This window comes from Rhinoraja longicauda, chromosome 38 (assembly GCF_053455715.1).
Source record: "Rhinoraja longicauda isolate Sanriku21f chromosome 38, sRhiLon1.1, whole genome shotgun sequence".
NCBI lineage: Eukaryota > Metazoa > Chordata > Chondrichthyes > Rajiformes > Arhynchobatidae > Rhinoraja > Rhinoraja longicauda.
In genome coordinates this window covers 9,782,760-9,796,885 of record NC_135990.1, presented here as the reverse complement: position 1 = coordinate 9,796,885, position 14,126 = coordinate 9,782,760, and the positions used below count along the sequence as shown (strand labels likewise).

Sequence of the window (14,126 nt, the reverse complement as noted above, 5' to 3'; positions counted from 1 at the left end):
TTAAATCGAAGGTAGACACGAAATGCTGGAGTAACTCAGCAGGTCAGGCAGCATCTCAGGAGAGAAGGAATGGGTGACATTTCGGGTCGTTTCGGGTCGGGTCAGTCTGAAGAAGGGTCTCTACCCGAAACGTCACCCATTCCTTCTCTCCTGAGATGTTGCCTGACCTGCTGAGTTACTCCAGCATTTTGTGAAATAAATACCTCTCGAGACAGACGGATTCAGTCTGAAGAAGGGTCTCGACCCGAAACGTCACCCATTCCTTCTCTCCAGAGATGCTGCCTGTCCCGCTGAGTTACTCCAGCATTTTGGGTCTGTTTCGATTCTGTACCTCCTGAAACACCACCTCCTATATCCCTCGGACAGTTACAGACATAATTTCATCGGGAAAGAGAGAGAGAGCTGGATAGAGCTCGTAAGGATAGCGGAGTCGGGGGGTATGGGGGAGAAGGCAGGAATGGGGTACTGATTGAGAATGACCAGCCATGATCACATTGAATGGCGGTGCTGGCTCGAAGGGCCGAATGGCCTCCTCCTGCACCTATTGTCTATTGTCTATTGTCTATGTCCTTCCACAGCTCCCAACCGTGTGGTCCTCCAACCCCCATGGTGCCCTGCCCTCCTGTCCAATGTCCACACACAGCTCTTGGGCCAGACCCATTGCTTCAGCCCATTCTCACTCCACTTGGTCCTTCCCGCCCTGACTCCATCCTCCCTCCTCCATCTACTCCAGTTCCTTCCCACTTCCGTCTGAGTCCGTGAGCTTCTACCCCCGTGAATTCTGTCCCCACTTCCTGCAAACCAGCACAAACGCCAACCTCTCCGAATGACAGGAAGCAATTTGCTGCAATTAGCCGCCGATCGCTGGAGATAAACTGTCTGCAGTGATCATCAGTATTTCATGATGTGTGCAGACACGAGCTGCCACAGGAATAGTTCTCTTCTTCTTAAAGGGGACATCTTAATGCAGGGACTGGGCTACTTTAGACTGTCGAGATAAAGCGCAGGAACAGGCCCAACAGCGCACCGAGTCCACGCCCACCAATCAATGACCGGCCCGTACACTAACACTATCCTACGCACCAGGGAATTTTCTTTTACAACAGGAGAGGGTCCAGAGGAGAATAATCCCTGGGATGATTAGGTTATGATGAGCATTTGATGACACTGGGCCTGTACCCGCTAGACAATAGACAATAGACAATAGGTGCAGGAGGAGGCCATTCGGCCCTTCGAGCCAGCACCGCCATTCAATGTGATCATGGCTGATCATTCTCAATCAGTACCCCGTTCCTGCCTTCTCCCCATACCCCCTGACTCCGCTATCCTTAAGAGCTCTATCCAGCTCTCTCTTGAATGCATTCAGAGACTTGGCCTCCACTGCCTTCTGACGCAGTGAATTCCACACCGTCACCACTCTCTGACTGAAAAAGTTTTTCCTCATCTCCGTTCTAAATGGCCTACCCCTTATTCTTAAACTGTGGCCCCTTGTTCTGGACTCCCCCAACATTGGGAACATGTTTCCTGCCTCTAACGTGTCCAACCCCTTAATAATCTTATACGTTTCGATAAGATCCCCTCTCATCCTTCAAAATTCCAGTGTATACAAGCCTAGTCGCTCCAGTCTTTCAACATATGACAGTCCCGCCAATCCGGGAATTAACCTAGTAAACCTACGCTACACGCCCTCAATAGCAAGAATATCCTTCCTCAAATTTGGAGACCAAAACTGCACACAGTACTCCAGGTGCGGTCTCACTAGGGCCCTTTACAACTGCAGAAGGACCTCTTTGCTCCTATACTCAACTCCTCTTGTTATGAAGGCCAACATTCCATTGAGTGGAGTTTAAAAGGATGAGGGGGGATCTCATTGAAACTTAACGAATAGTGAAAGGCCTGGATGTGGAGGTGATGTTTCCACTTGTGTGAGAGTCTAGGACCGGAAAGCACATCCTCAGAATAAAAGTACGTACCTTTCGAAAGGTGATAAGAAATAATTGATTTAGCCAGAAGGTGGCGAATCTGTGGAATTCATTGCCACAGACGGCTGTGGTGGCTAAGTCATTGGGTATTTTTAAAGGAGAGATTTACAGGCTCTTGTTTAGTACGGGTGTCAAAGGTTGTTGGGAGAACTAAGAGAACGGGGTTGAGAGGGAAAGATAGATCAGCCATGATTGAATGGCGGAGTGGACTCGATGGGCCGAATGGCCTAATTCTGCTCCTATGACACGAACAGCAGGGAGCAGCAAACATTGGTTGGAGTTGTATCTTGAACCCCCACATTAGCGGTGATGCAAAGTGTGGTAGAAACTGGATACATGCAACAAGCAAAATACGTCGTCTCTGGGAACTTTACCCTGTACAGTCTGGGAACCCAAATTAGCAGCAAAGTTTAGTTTAGAGATACAGCGCGGAAACAGGCCCTTCGGCCCACCGGGTCCGCGCCCCACACACTAACACTATCCTACACCCACCCGGGACAATTTATACATTTACCAAGCCAATTAACCTACAAACCTGTACGTCTTTGGAGTGTGGGAGGAAACCGAAGATCTCGGAGAAAACCCACGCAGGTCACGGGGAGAACGTACAAACTCCGTACAGATGGCACCCGTAGTCGGGATGGAACCCGGGTCTCCGGCGCTGCATTCGCTGTAAGGCAGCAACTCTACCGCTGCGCCACCGTGCCGCCCAAAGGTGTTGTGGACTCATCCTCAGAATGCAGGAGAGATGAATTTCTGTAGGGAAGCAATGAGGCAATGGACTACTTTAGACTCAGTGTTGTGTAATGAGATAGAACGAGTTTAGTCCAGTTTAATTTAGTGATACTGCGTGGAAACTGGCCCATCGGTCCACCAGGTCCATGCCGACCAGTGGTCCCTACATACTAGTGCTACGCACTAGGGACAATTTTACTGAGACCAATTAACCTACAAAACTGTAAGTCTTTAGGAGTGTGAGTGGAAACCAGAGTCCCGGACAAAACCCACGCAGGTCACGGGGAGAACGTACAAACTCTGTACAGTCAGCACCCGTAGTCGGGATCAAACCTGGGTCTCCGGCGCTGTAAGGCAGAAACTCTACTGCTGTGCCGCCCACAGGTCTAAAGAAAAATGACTTCAAGGAAATTAGAATTGGTAAAAAAAAATGAATGGGGAAATTATTGGAACATGAGAGGCAATAAATCCGTAGGAGTTGAAGAGATTAGAAGGCTGTGCTGAGAATTGTGGATGAACTAGTTATCCACTAGTTATCTACTAGTTATCCACTAGTTATCCACTAGTTATCCACTAGTTATCCACTAGTTATCCACTAGTTGTCCACTAGTTGTCCACTAGTTATCCACTAGTTATCCACTAGTTATCCACTAGTTATCCACTAGTTATCCACTAGTTATCCACTAGTTATCCACTAGTTATCCACTAGTTATCCACTAGTTATCCGTGGTTGCAGTTCCCACTTGTTGCAAAGTAACAAATACGACTTCGCCATTTACAAAAGGAGTGAGACAGAAAGCAGGAAACGATGGACCAGTTAGCCTGGCGCACAAGGCCGGGAATCCATCATTTAGAACGTTGTCACAGTGCACTTGGAACATAAGAATATAATTTAGATTTTCTTTTAGATTTAGAGATACAGCGCGGAAACAGGCCCTTCGGCCCACCGGGTCCGGGCCACCCAGCGATCCCCGCACACTAACACTATCCTACACCCACTACGGACAATTTTTACATTTACCCAGTCAGTTAACCTACAAACCTGTACGTCTTTGGAGTGTGGGAGGAAACCGAAGATCTCGGAGAAAACCCACGCAGGTCACGGGGAGAACGTACAAACTCCGTACAGACGGCGCCCGTCGTCAGGATCGAACCCGAGTCTCCGGCGCTGCATTCGCTGTAAGGCAGCAACTCTACCGCTGCGCCACCGTGCCGTGTATAATTGTGCAGAGTTATGGTTTGATGAATCAGTTGAAGACTTTAAAGGTTGAAACAGGCAGAATAGTTAAGAGTGAATCAATTGATAAGGTATATTTGGACTTTCAGAAGCTCTTTAATAAATTCTAAGTGTGAGAAAGTGGGCTTCCACCTCAATGCCAAGAAGATGGAGTACATGGCATTCAATGGTGGTGACCATGAGCCTCTTAGGACCAGTGGTGGTGCATCTCTCAAGAAAGTAGAGGACTTCAAGTACCTGGGAGCGAGGATGTAGAGCTCGGAGAATGACATCAAGGAAAGCTCTCGCATGGAAAGCCCTCAATAACATGGGGGAAATCTGGACGTCTCAGATGTCTAAGGGTCTCAAACTGAGAAAGGAAGGATATAGGTAGAAACAGGAAGATAGAGGGCGAACTGGGGAGGGAAGAGAGGGACAGAGGAACTATCTAAAGTTGGAGAAGTCAATGTTCATACCACTGGGCTGCAAGCTGCCCAAGCGAAATATGAGGTGCTGTTCCTCCAATTTCCGGTGGGCCTCACTATGGCGCTGGAGGAGGCCCATGACAGAAAGGTCAGACTGGGAGTGGGAGGGGGAGTTGAAATGCTCAGCCACCGGGAGATCAGGTTGGTTAAGGCGGACTGAGCGGAGGTGTTGAGCGAAATTGTTTGAGAATTGGGCGATCCGTGGGTCGAGGACGATGAAGGAACGATGCGAGATTGAGATGTGAGTGAGGGACTTGCTGGGTGGGGAGAACTCTTGGACAAGGGGAGGTAGTCTGTCTGGCTGACTTGTGTCCGTCTGTTGCCAGCTGTACGGCCCCATCAGCTCCATGAAGCGCTGGCAGCTCCTGCAGTTGGGCAGAGCAGCCTCCCAGCTCACTGACAGAGATCTCCAGTCCCTGGATCAGTCCGACCTGTCCCTGCTGTCCTTCCTGGGGCAAATCGACGAGTGGAGCGCCAAACAGGTACTGTATGGGTTTCTCCTCGTCCGAGTATTCCTGGTTTTACTCCCCCCCCTCCCCTCCCCACCCCCCACACACACACTTCTGCAATCGTTGCTTGAAAGATACAACATGGAAACAGGTCCTTTGGTCACCGAGTCCACATTAGTTCCACGTCACCCCAATTTCTTATCTCACCCCCCCCTACACACCAGGGGCAAATCACAGAAGCCAATTAACCCACAAACCTGCTCGTCTTTGGAGTGCGAGGAAACCGGAGCGCCCGGAGAAAACCTCCACGCGGTCACAAGGAAAACGTGCAAACTCTACGCAGACGGCAACCGAGGTCAGAATTGAACCCAGACCTCTGGCGCCGCGAGACAGCAACTCTACCGCTGCGCCATTTATTACTAGAACGTAAAACAGCACAGCAGAGGAACAAGCCCTTTGGCCCAGTGTCCATGACGAACATGATGCCGAATTAAATGAATGTCTGCCTGCACATAAACATTCCTTGTCCCTATCGAAAAGCTTCTTAAATGCCACTATTATGTCTGCTTCCACCACCCATGGCAACACGTTCCGGTAGTTAAAAAGATGTCCTACACATCGCTGTTAAACTTTGCCCCTCCTACATCAAAGCAATGCCCTGCAGTCTTTAATAAGCTATTCTGGGAAAAAGGTTCGGACTGTCTACCCTATCTATGCCTCTCGGAATTTTATATACTTCAATATCATTTATTTGTCACATACTCATAAATGTGCAGTGAAATGAAAAATTACCCGCAGTTCAACAATAAGACCAATAAGAATAATCAATAAAAATGCAATAACACATACAATCACAACCAACACCATGAACACAAGAAATATCCATCACAGTGAGTCTCCTCCAGTCACCTCCTCACTGTGATGGAAGGCCAGAATGTCTTTTCTCTTCCCCTGCCGTCTTCTCCCGCGGTCAGGCTGTTGGAGTTGCCACGTCGGGGCGGTCGGGGCTCCCGACATTGAAGCCCCCGCCGGGCGGTGAAAGGTCCGCGGCCTATTTCAGGCCCTGCCGGACTGTTCTATCAGGGCTCCCCCAGCCTCTGACGTACCAGCCAATAAGTCCGATCAAGGATAGTCCGAGCATCTCCAGTGAGGTAGATAGTAGTTCAGGGCTGTTTACCAGTCTCTGTGATCTCCTTCGTTCCCATGCGTTTGAGATACCGAACCAGGCCATGAAGAAATGGGAGCGAAAGGGAATATGTAATGAAAAGGAACTGCAGATGCTGGTTTATACCAAAATAGACACAAAATGCTGGAGTCAGTCAGTGGGTCAGGCAGCATCTCTGGAGAAAATGGGCAGGTGATGTTTTGGGTCAGACGTATAGGAAAGGATGAGAGGAGATCTTATCGAAACGTATAAGATTATTAAGGGGTTGAACACGTTAGAGGCAGGAAACATGTTCCCAATGTTGGGGGATTCCAGAACAAGGGGCCACAGTTTAAGAATAAGGGGTAGGCCATTTAGAACTGAGATGAGGAAAAACTTTTTCAGTCAGAGAGTTGTGAATCTGTGAAATTCTCTGCCTCAGAAGGCAGTGGAGGCCAATTCTATGAATGCATTCAAGAGAGAGCTGGATAGAGCTCTTAAGAATAGCGGAGTCAGGGGGTACGGGGAGAAGGCAGGAACGGGGTACTGATTAAGAATGATCAGCCATGATCACATTGAATGGCGGTGCTGGCTCGAAGGGCCGAATGGCCTCCTCCTGCACCTATTGTCTATTGAAAGCGTTTATTGTATCAGACAGAAAGAGTGGTCACAATTTGAAGATAGACACAAAATGCTTGAGTAACTCAGCGGCTCAGGCAGCATCTCTGGAGAGAAGGAATGGGTGACGTTTCGGGTCGAGACCCTTCTTCAGACTGAGGGTCAGGGGAGAGGGAGTCACAGAGATAAGGAAGCGTAAGGGGTGAAAACCAGACATCAAAGGGGATGCGGTTGAAGGAAAATGTAGAGTAGATCATGGTGAACTAGAAGATGACAACGAGGCAAACAAAGACAAAATGTAGACATAAAATGCTGGAGTAACTCAACGGGTCAGACAGCATCTCTGGAGCGAAGGAATGGGTGACGTTTTGGGTCGAGACCCTTCTTCAGACTGAGTCAAGAGAGACAGAAATACAGAGATAAGGAGGTGTAAGGTGTGAAAATGAGACAAAGGGGGCGGGGATCAAGGAAAATGTAGAATAGGTCATTGTTAGCTGGGAGAGATAAATAGAGCAAACAGAGATAAAATGTAAACAAAGACATTTACTGGTCGAAGAACTGGGAAGGGGGGGAGGGATGGAGAGGGGGGGAGGGATGGAGAGGGGGGGAGGGATGGAGAGGGGGGGAGGGATGGAGAGGGGGGGGAGGGATGGAGAGGGGGGGAGGGATGGAGAGGGGGGGAGGGATGGAGAGGGGGGGGAGGGATGGAGAGGGGGGGAGGGATGGAGAGGGGGGGAGGGATGGAGAGGGGGGGAAAGCAAGGGTTATTTGAAGTTAGAGAAGTCAATGTTTATACTGCTGGGGTGCAAGCTGCCCAAGGGAAAAATGAGGTGTTGTTCATCCAATTTGCGCTGGGCCTCGCTCTGACAATGGAGGATCTACGTCAAAGTGAAACCTTTTAATTTTGATAGAACCCCTGCCCTCTGTTTGTTAATCGCTTCTTAACGTGCCTTGCAGAGGAAAGCAGTGTTTGGCAGATGGCAAGGAACACACCTCGATGTCACAACGCTGGTAGCCCTGGGGCACCTCATCTGTGGAATGTCTGTCTTGGAGATGGGAAGGATCTATCCAGAGGAATTCAGGTAGCAAAAGATATCTTTCTGACCCCCCCCCCCCCTCACCCCCTCTGCGCTACAACTCTCTGCAATTCCTTGTAGTCTTGGGCAAAGCTGTTGGCAAAACAAACTATGTGAGAGTGAAGCTGTTTTACCTTTCAAGCCCCGGTCACCAAATTTGGACCAAGTTTGAACCAGTTATCAGCAAAGCCTTTGAGTAAGAGTGAGCTGTCCCATTTTAGCCGGGACATCCCGTATTTTGGGCTACATTTGTTTGTCCCATATCGGACCACCCTTGTCCCATACTAGGCCCGGGGGGGCGATGTAGGCCTGGACACTGTAGGCCTGGACGCTGTCGGCCCGGACAGTGTAGGTCCAGACAGTGTAGGTCCGGACAGTGCAGGCCCGGACAGTGCAGGCCCGGACAGTGTAGGCCCGGACAGTGTAGGTCCGGACAGTGTAGGCCCGGACAGTGTAGGTCCGGACAGTGCAGGCCCGGACAGTGCAGGCCCGGACAGTGTAGGCCCGGACAGTGTAGGCCCGGACAGTGTAGGCCCGGACAGTGTAGGTCCGGACAGTGTAGGCCCGGACAGTGTAGGTCCAGACAGTGTAGGCCCAAACCGTGTAGGCCCGGACAGTGTAGGTCCGGACAGTGCAGGCCCGGACAGTGTAGGCCTGGACCGTATATGTCCGGACAGTGTGGGTCTGGACAGTGTAGGCCCAAACCGTGTAGGCCCAGACAGTATATGTCCAGACAGTGTAGGTCCGGAGGCCCGGGCACCGCCTAACGGAGGTTGCATAGCAACCCACCTCCCGGCCCGGGCCGCCATTGGTGGAACGGGAGCACGTGGCCGGGTGAGGTCACGTGGGGCTCGGTGTGGTGACGTCACCTTGTCCCGTATTTGGGAATAAGATAGTTGGCACCCCTAGCTGTACCTGAGTCTTCCCACTGGGTTGTCTAACACATCTCCTCTCTCTCTCTCTCTCTCTCTCTATCTCTTTCTCTCCCTCCAGTAAAGCCGTGCTGTTCATTGGCAACTTGGAGCTGCGATGTTCTGAAAGCCAGCTCGAAGCCCTGGCCAAGCTGGCCATCCACCCACAGGCCTTTGGGCCCGTCAACAAGTGGGGGGCTGAGATCTTCACTGAAATTGGCTCTGTTGCAGGTACAAGGGCCAACGGGAGAGGGATTGTGGGGCCACTGGCCAGTGTGTGGCATCTCGATCTCACTCCGCTCAAAAATCTGTAGGGAATGCTCAAAGCTGGTGTTTACGTGATGGGATAATGCAGGGAGAGATTTATCCTGAGCAGCAGGTAGAGCAGTTGCCTCCCAGCGCCAGAGACACGGGTTCCATCATGACTAGAGTTGCCAACTGTCCCGTATTAGCCGGGACATCCCGTATTTTGGGCTAAATTAGTTTGTCCCGTATAGGACCGCCCTTGTCCTGTATTAGGCCCGGGGGCGTTGTAGGCCCGGACACTGTAGGCCCGGGGGCCGCTGTAGGCCCGGACACTGTAGGCCCAGACACTGCAGGCCCTGACACTGTAGGCCCGGACACAGTAGGCCCAGACACTGTAGGCCCTGACACTGTAGGCCCTGACACTGTAGGCCCTGACACTGTAGGCCCTGACACTGTAGGCCCGGACACAGTAGGCCCAGACACCGTAGGCCCTGACACTGTAGGCCCGGACACTGTAGGCCCTGACACTGTAGGCCCTGACACTGTAGGCCCTGACACTGTAGGCCCGGACACAGTAGGCCCGGACACTGTAGGCCCTGACACTGTAGGCCCTGACACTGTAGGCCCTGACACTGTAGGCCCTGACACTGTAGGCCCGGACACTGTAGGTCCTGACACTGTAGGCCCGGACACAGTAGGCCCTGACACTGTAGGCCCTGACACTGTAGGTCCGGACAGTGTAGGCCCGGACACTGTAGGCCCGGACACTGTAGGCCCGGACACTGTAGGCCCGGACACTGTAGGCCCGGACACTGTAGGCCCGGACACTGTAGGCCCGGACACTGTAGGCCGGGACACTGTAGGCCCGGACACTGTAGGCCCGGACACTGTAGGCCCGGACACTGTAGGCCCGGACACTGTAGGCCCGGACACTGTAGGCCCGGACACTGTAGGCCCGGACACAGTAGGCCCGGACACAGTAGGCCCGGACACTGTAGGCCCTGACACTTTAGGCCCGGACACTGTAGGTCCAGACAGTATAGGCCTGGAGGCCCGGACACAGTTGGCCCGGACACTGTAGGCCCGGACACTGTAGGTCCAGACAGTGTAGGCCCGGAGGCCCGGGCACCGCCTAACGGAGGTTGCATAGCAACCCGCCTCCCGGCCCGGGCGGCCGCCGTTGGTGGAGCGGGAGCACGTGGCCGCTGGCTGGGTGAGGTCACGTGGGGCGCGGGGCGGTGACGTCACCATGACCCGTATTTGGGAGTGAGGAAGTTGGCCACCCTTAGTGAGCGGTCTGGGCTGTGCAGGGCTTGGTGTGGTGGTGGCTCTTGGCCGTGCTTTGAGGGCGTGTTTGTTGGGCTTCGCGGTTCGCTGGGTGAACTGACTGACTCTTTCTTCCCCCCCCCCCCCCCCCCCCCCAACCCCCCCGGCAGCTGGCTTGTCTGACATGGCATTGTCATCGCTGGTGGAAGAGCAGATCGAAGGGCTGACGCCCACGGCCATCTCCCTCATCCCGCCCAGCAAGTTCGCGGTGAGTTCCCGACTGGTAAAATGACCTTCTCGGCGGAAGTAACGCAGCTGAAGAAAATGAGGCAGACTTGGTCACGTCCAGATGTTCCACGGCCGATGTGGTCTCGATGCTGTCAGACTAGGCAAAACGCCCTGACCCTTCAGCACAGCAAGACCCCACTGACACTGTAACCACGGTGTTTAGTTTAGAGATACAGCGCGGAAACAGGCCCTTCGGCCCACCGAGCTCTGGCCAACGATCCCCGCACATTCACACTCCATGTACACGTGGTACACAGAGACTCACACACTCCATGTACACGTGGTACACAGAGACTCACACACTCCATGTACACGTGGTACACAGAGACTCACACACTCCATGTACACAGACTCACACACTCCGTATACACGTGGAACCCAGCCTCACACACTCCATGTACACGTGGTACACAGACACACACTCTCTATACACGTGGTACACAGACTCACATACTCCATGTACACGTGGAACACAGACTCACACACTCCATGTACACAGACTCACACACTCCATGTACACGTGGTACACACAGACTCACACACTCCGTATACACGTGGAACCCAGGCTCACACACTCCATGTACACGTGGTACACAGACACACACTCTCTGTATACACGTGGAACACAGACTCACACACTCCATGTACACGTGGTACACAGAGACTCACACACTCCGTGTACACAGACTCACACACTCCAGGTACACGTGGTACACAGAGACTCACACACTCCATGTACACGTGGTACACAGACACACACTCTCTATACACGTGGTACACAGACTCACATACTCCATGTACACGTGGAACAGACTCACACACTCCATGTACACAGACTCACACACTCCATGTACACGTGGTACACACAGACTCACACACTCCGTATACACGTGGAACCCAGGCTCACACACTCCATGTACACAGACACACACTCCGTATACACGTGGAACCCAGGCTCACACACTCCATGTACACAGACTCACACACTCCATGTACACAGACTCACACACTCCATGTACACGTGGTACACACAGACTCACACACTCCGTATACACGTGGAACCCAGGCTCACACACTCCATGTACACGTGGTACACAGACACACACTCTCTGTATACACGTGGAACACAGACTCACACACTCCATGTACACGTGGTACACAGGCTCACGCACTCAATGTACACAGACTCACACACTCCAGGTACACGTGGTACATAGGCTCTTCCAGCCCGCTAAAGTGGCAGGCGGCTGGCGAGTCTGTGAACCGTGAGGGGAACAGGTTGCAGGGGACTCCTCGGTGCAGTACCTCCACCCCAGGTCCCCGATAGAGAGGGGGAAACTCCCTGCGTAGAGGGACCCTGGTGTTTAATTCCCCGCTCGTTAGAATTCCCCGCTGTTTATTTTTACAGAGGTGTCGGAGCGGTGCTGCAGTGAGCTCCGGTGAACTCCGGTGATCTCCGGTGAGCTCCGGTGATCTCCGGTGATCTCCGGTGATCTCCGGTGAGCTCCGGTGATCTCCAGTGATCTCCGGTGATCTCCGGTGAGCTCCGGTGAGCTCCGGTGAGCTCCGGTGAGCACTGCACCCTTGCTGCCGGGGTAAGCCAGGGGGCTTCCAGGGGGCTCCTGCCGCGCGCGTCCGGTGTGCGAGGGGCGGGCGTGGTATGTCTAATCTCCCCCTCCGCTCTCCGGCAGGTGGTGTTCAGCGCCGATCAGCTGTCCTACTTCGCCGGAGCCCAGGCCTCGGCTGTGACCAGCGGGCAGTACAGGAGGCTGAGTACGGAGCAGAGGGCCGCGGTTACGGCCGCTCAGTATGACGGGGCCCTTCACCAGGAGCCCAGGGGTAGGTGTGCCAAGACCTCGGGAGATGGAGTGTGGGAGAGTCGAGGACAAGAGGTCACAGCCCCAGAATTAAAGGACAGTCATAGCGTGATACAGTGTGGAAACAGGCCCTTCGGCCCAACTCGCCCACACCGACCAACAATGTCCCAGCTACCCTAGTCCCACTTGCCCGCGCTTGGTCCATAACCCTCCAAACCTGTCCGATCCATGTACCTGTCCAACTGTTTCTTTTCGGAAGGAGATAAGGAGGAATTTCTTTAGTCAGAGGGTGGTGAATAGACTATAGGTGCAGGAGGAGGCCATTCGGCCCTTCGAGCCAGCACCGCCATTCAATGTGATCATGGCTGACCATTCTCAATCAGTACCCCGTCCCTGCCTTCTCCCCATACCCCCTGACTCCGCTATCCTTAAGAGCTCTATCTAGCTCTCTCTTGAATGCATTCAGAGAATTGGCCTCCACTGCCTTCTGAGGCAGAGAATCTGAGGAATTCTTTGCCACAGAAGGCTGTGGAGGCAAAGTCAGTGGATATATTTAAGGAAGAGATGGACAGATAGACAGAGAGACAGAGAGACAGAGAGACAGAGAGACAGAGAGACAGAGAGACAGAGAGACAGAGAGACAGAGAGACAGATAGACAGATAGACAGATTGATTGAATGATTGATCGATTGATTGATCGATCGATCGATCGATTGATCGGTTGATTGATTGATTGATTGATTGATTGATTGATTGATTGATTGATTGATTGATTGATTGATTCTTGATTAGTATGGGTGTCAGGGGTTATGGGGAGAAGGCAGGAGAATGGGGTTAGGAAGGAGAGATAGACTTGATGGCAGAATAGACTTGATGGGCCGAATGGCTTAATTCTATTCCTATCACTAATGATCTTATGAAAATGGGCCAGCTCGGCCAACCCTGGCACCAGGGGTGTCTGCCCGGACCACCACAACCACCGCCAACAACGTCTCAGCCACACACGGACGATGGCCGACCAGAGTCCCCATTCATTCTTTCCCCTTTCCCCTTGGCTGGAGTAACTCAGCGGGTCAGGCAGCATCTCGAGATCCGAAACGTCATGCATTCCTTCTCTCCCGAGATGCTGCCTGACCCGCTGAGTTACTCCAGCATTTTGTGTTTACCTTTGAATAACTGCTGAATGTCTACTCAGTACAACTTCTCTTTCAATTTACAGGCAAGAATGCCTCTCCCGTACCGGCCTCGTTCAACCTTGCTGTCCTCAACCTGAGCCTCTCGGTCACCTGCTTTCTTGGGGCACGTTAGAGTGGATATCAGCTGAAATAGTCTTGCACTCGATTGGATTCTGATTTTTTAAAAATTAGTTGTACAAATAGTGAATAAAACTTGGACTGGATTCCTTTTGATTGTGAATAATCCGACGTAGAAAATTACGACTCCAGCATTCAAATTGTTATCCTGTTTATTCTCAGTGGATGCTGTTGGAATGTGCTGATTGTCCGGACATGATTGCTGCTTTGATTTGCAATTCCATGGGCCTTTTGTGCAGCTGGTGAACTTGTGCACGTGTGTGTGTGGGTGGGTGCCCACCAACTAAAACATTCCCTAGCATGGACTGCTTGCGTGTGTGTGCGTGTTTGTTTCTGTGTGTGCGTGTTTGTGTTTGTGTGCATGTGTGCTTGTTTGTGTGTGTGTGTGTGTGTGCGTCTTCGCGTGTGTGTTTGTGTGTGCGTATTTCTGTGTGTGTGTTTGTGAGTGCGGGTTTGCATGTGCGCGTTTATTTGTGTGTGCGTGTTTGTGTGTGTGTGCGTGTTTGTGTGTGTGTGCGTGTTTGTGTGTGCGTGTTTGTGTGTGTGTGTTTGTGTGTGTGTGTCTTTGCGTGTGTGTGTG

General features: G+C 52.2%; 1 protein-coding gene across 1 annotated transcript in view; it reads left to right on the top strand.

Annotated features, from left to right (window-relative positions):
* Window positions 1-13,585, top strand: part of LOC144610871 (stereocilin-like) — a 75,895-nt gene extending 62,310 nt beyond the window's left edge. The window contains exons 22-27 of the mRNA XM_078429840.1: window positions 4,745-4,900; window positions 7,587-7,711; window positions 8,699-8,847; window positions 10,299-10,396; window positions 12,108-12,255; window positions 13,453-13,585. Of these exons, the coding sequence (XP_078285966.1) occupies window positions 4,745-4,900; window positions 7,587-7,711; window positions 8,699-8,847; window positions 10,299-10,396; window positions 12,108-12,255; window positions 13,453-13,541 (765 nt within the window). The 3' untranslated portion in view covers window positions 13,542-13,585. The remainder of the gene's footprint in view (window positions 1-4,744; window positions 4,901-7,586; window positions 7,712-8,698; window positions 8,848-10,298; window positions 10,397-12,107; window positions 12,256-13,452) is intronic.
* Window positions 13,586-14,126: the final 541 nt, after the last annotated feature.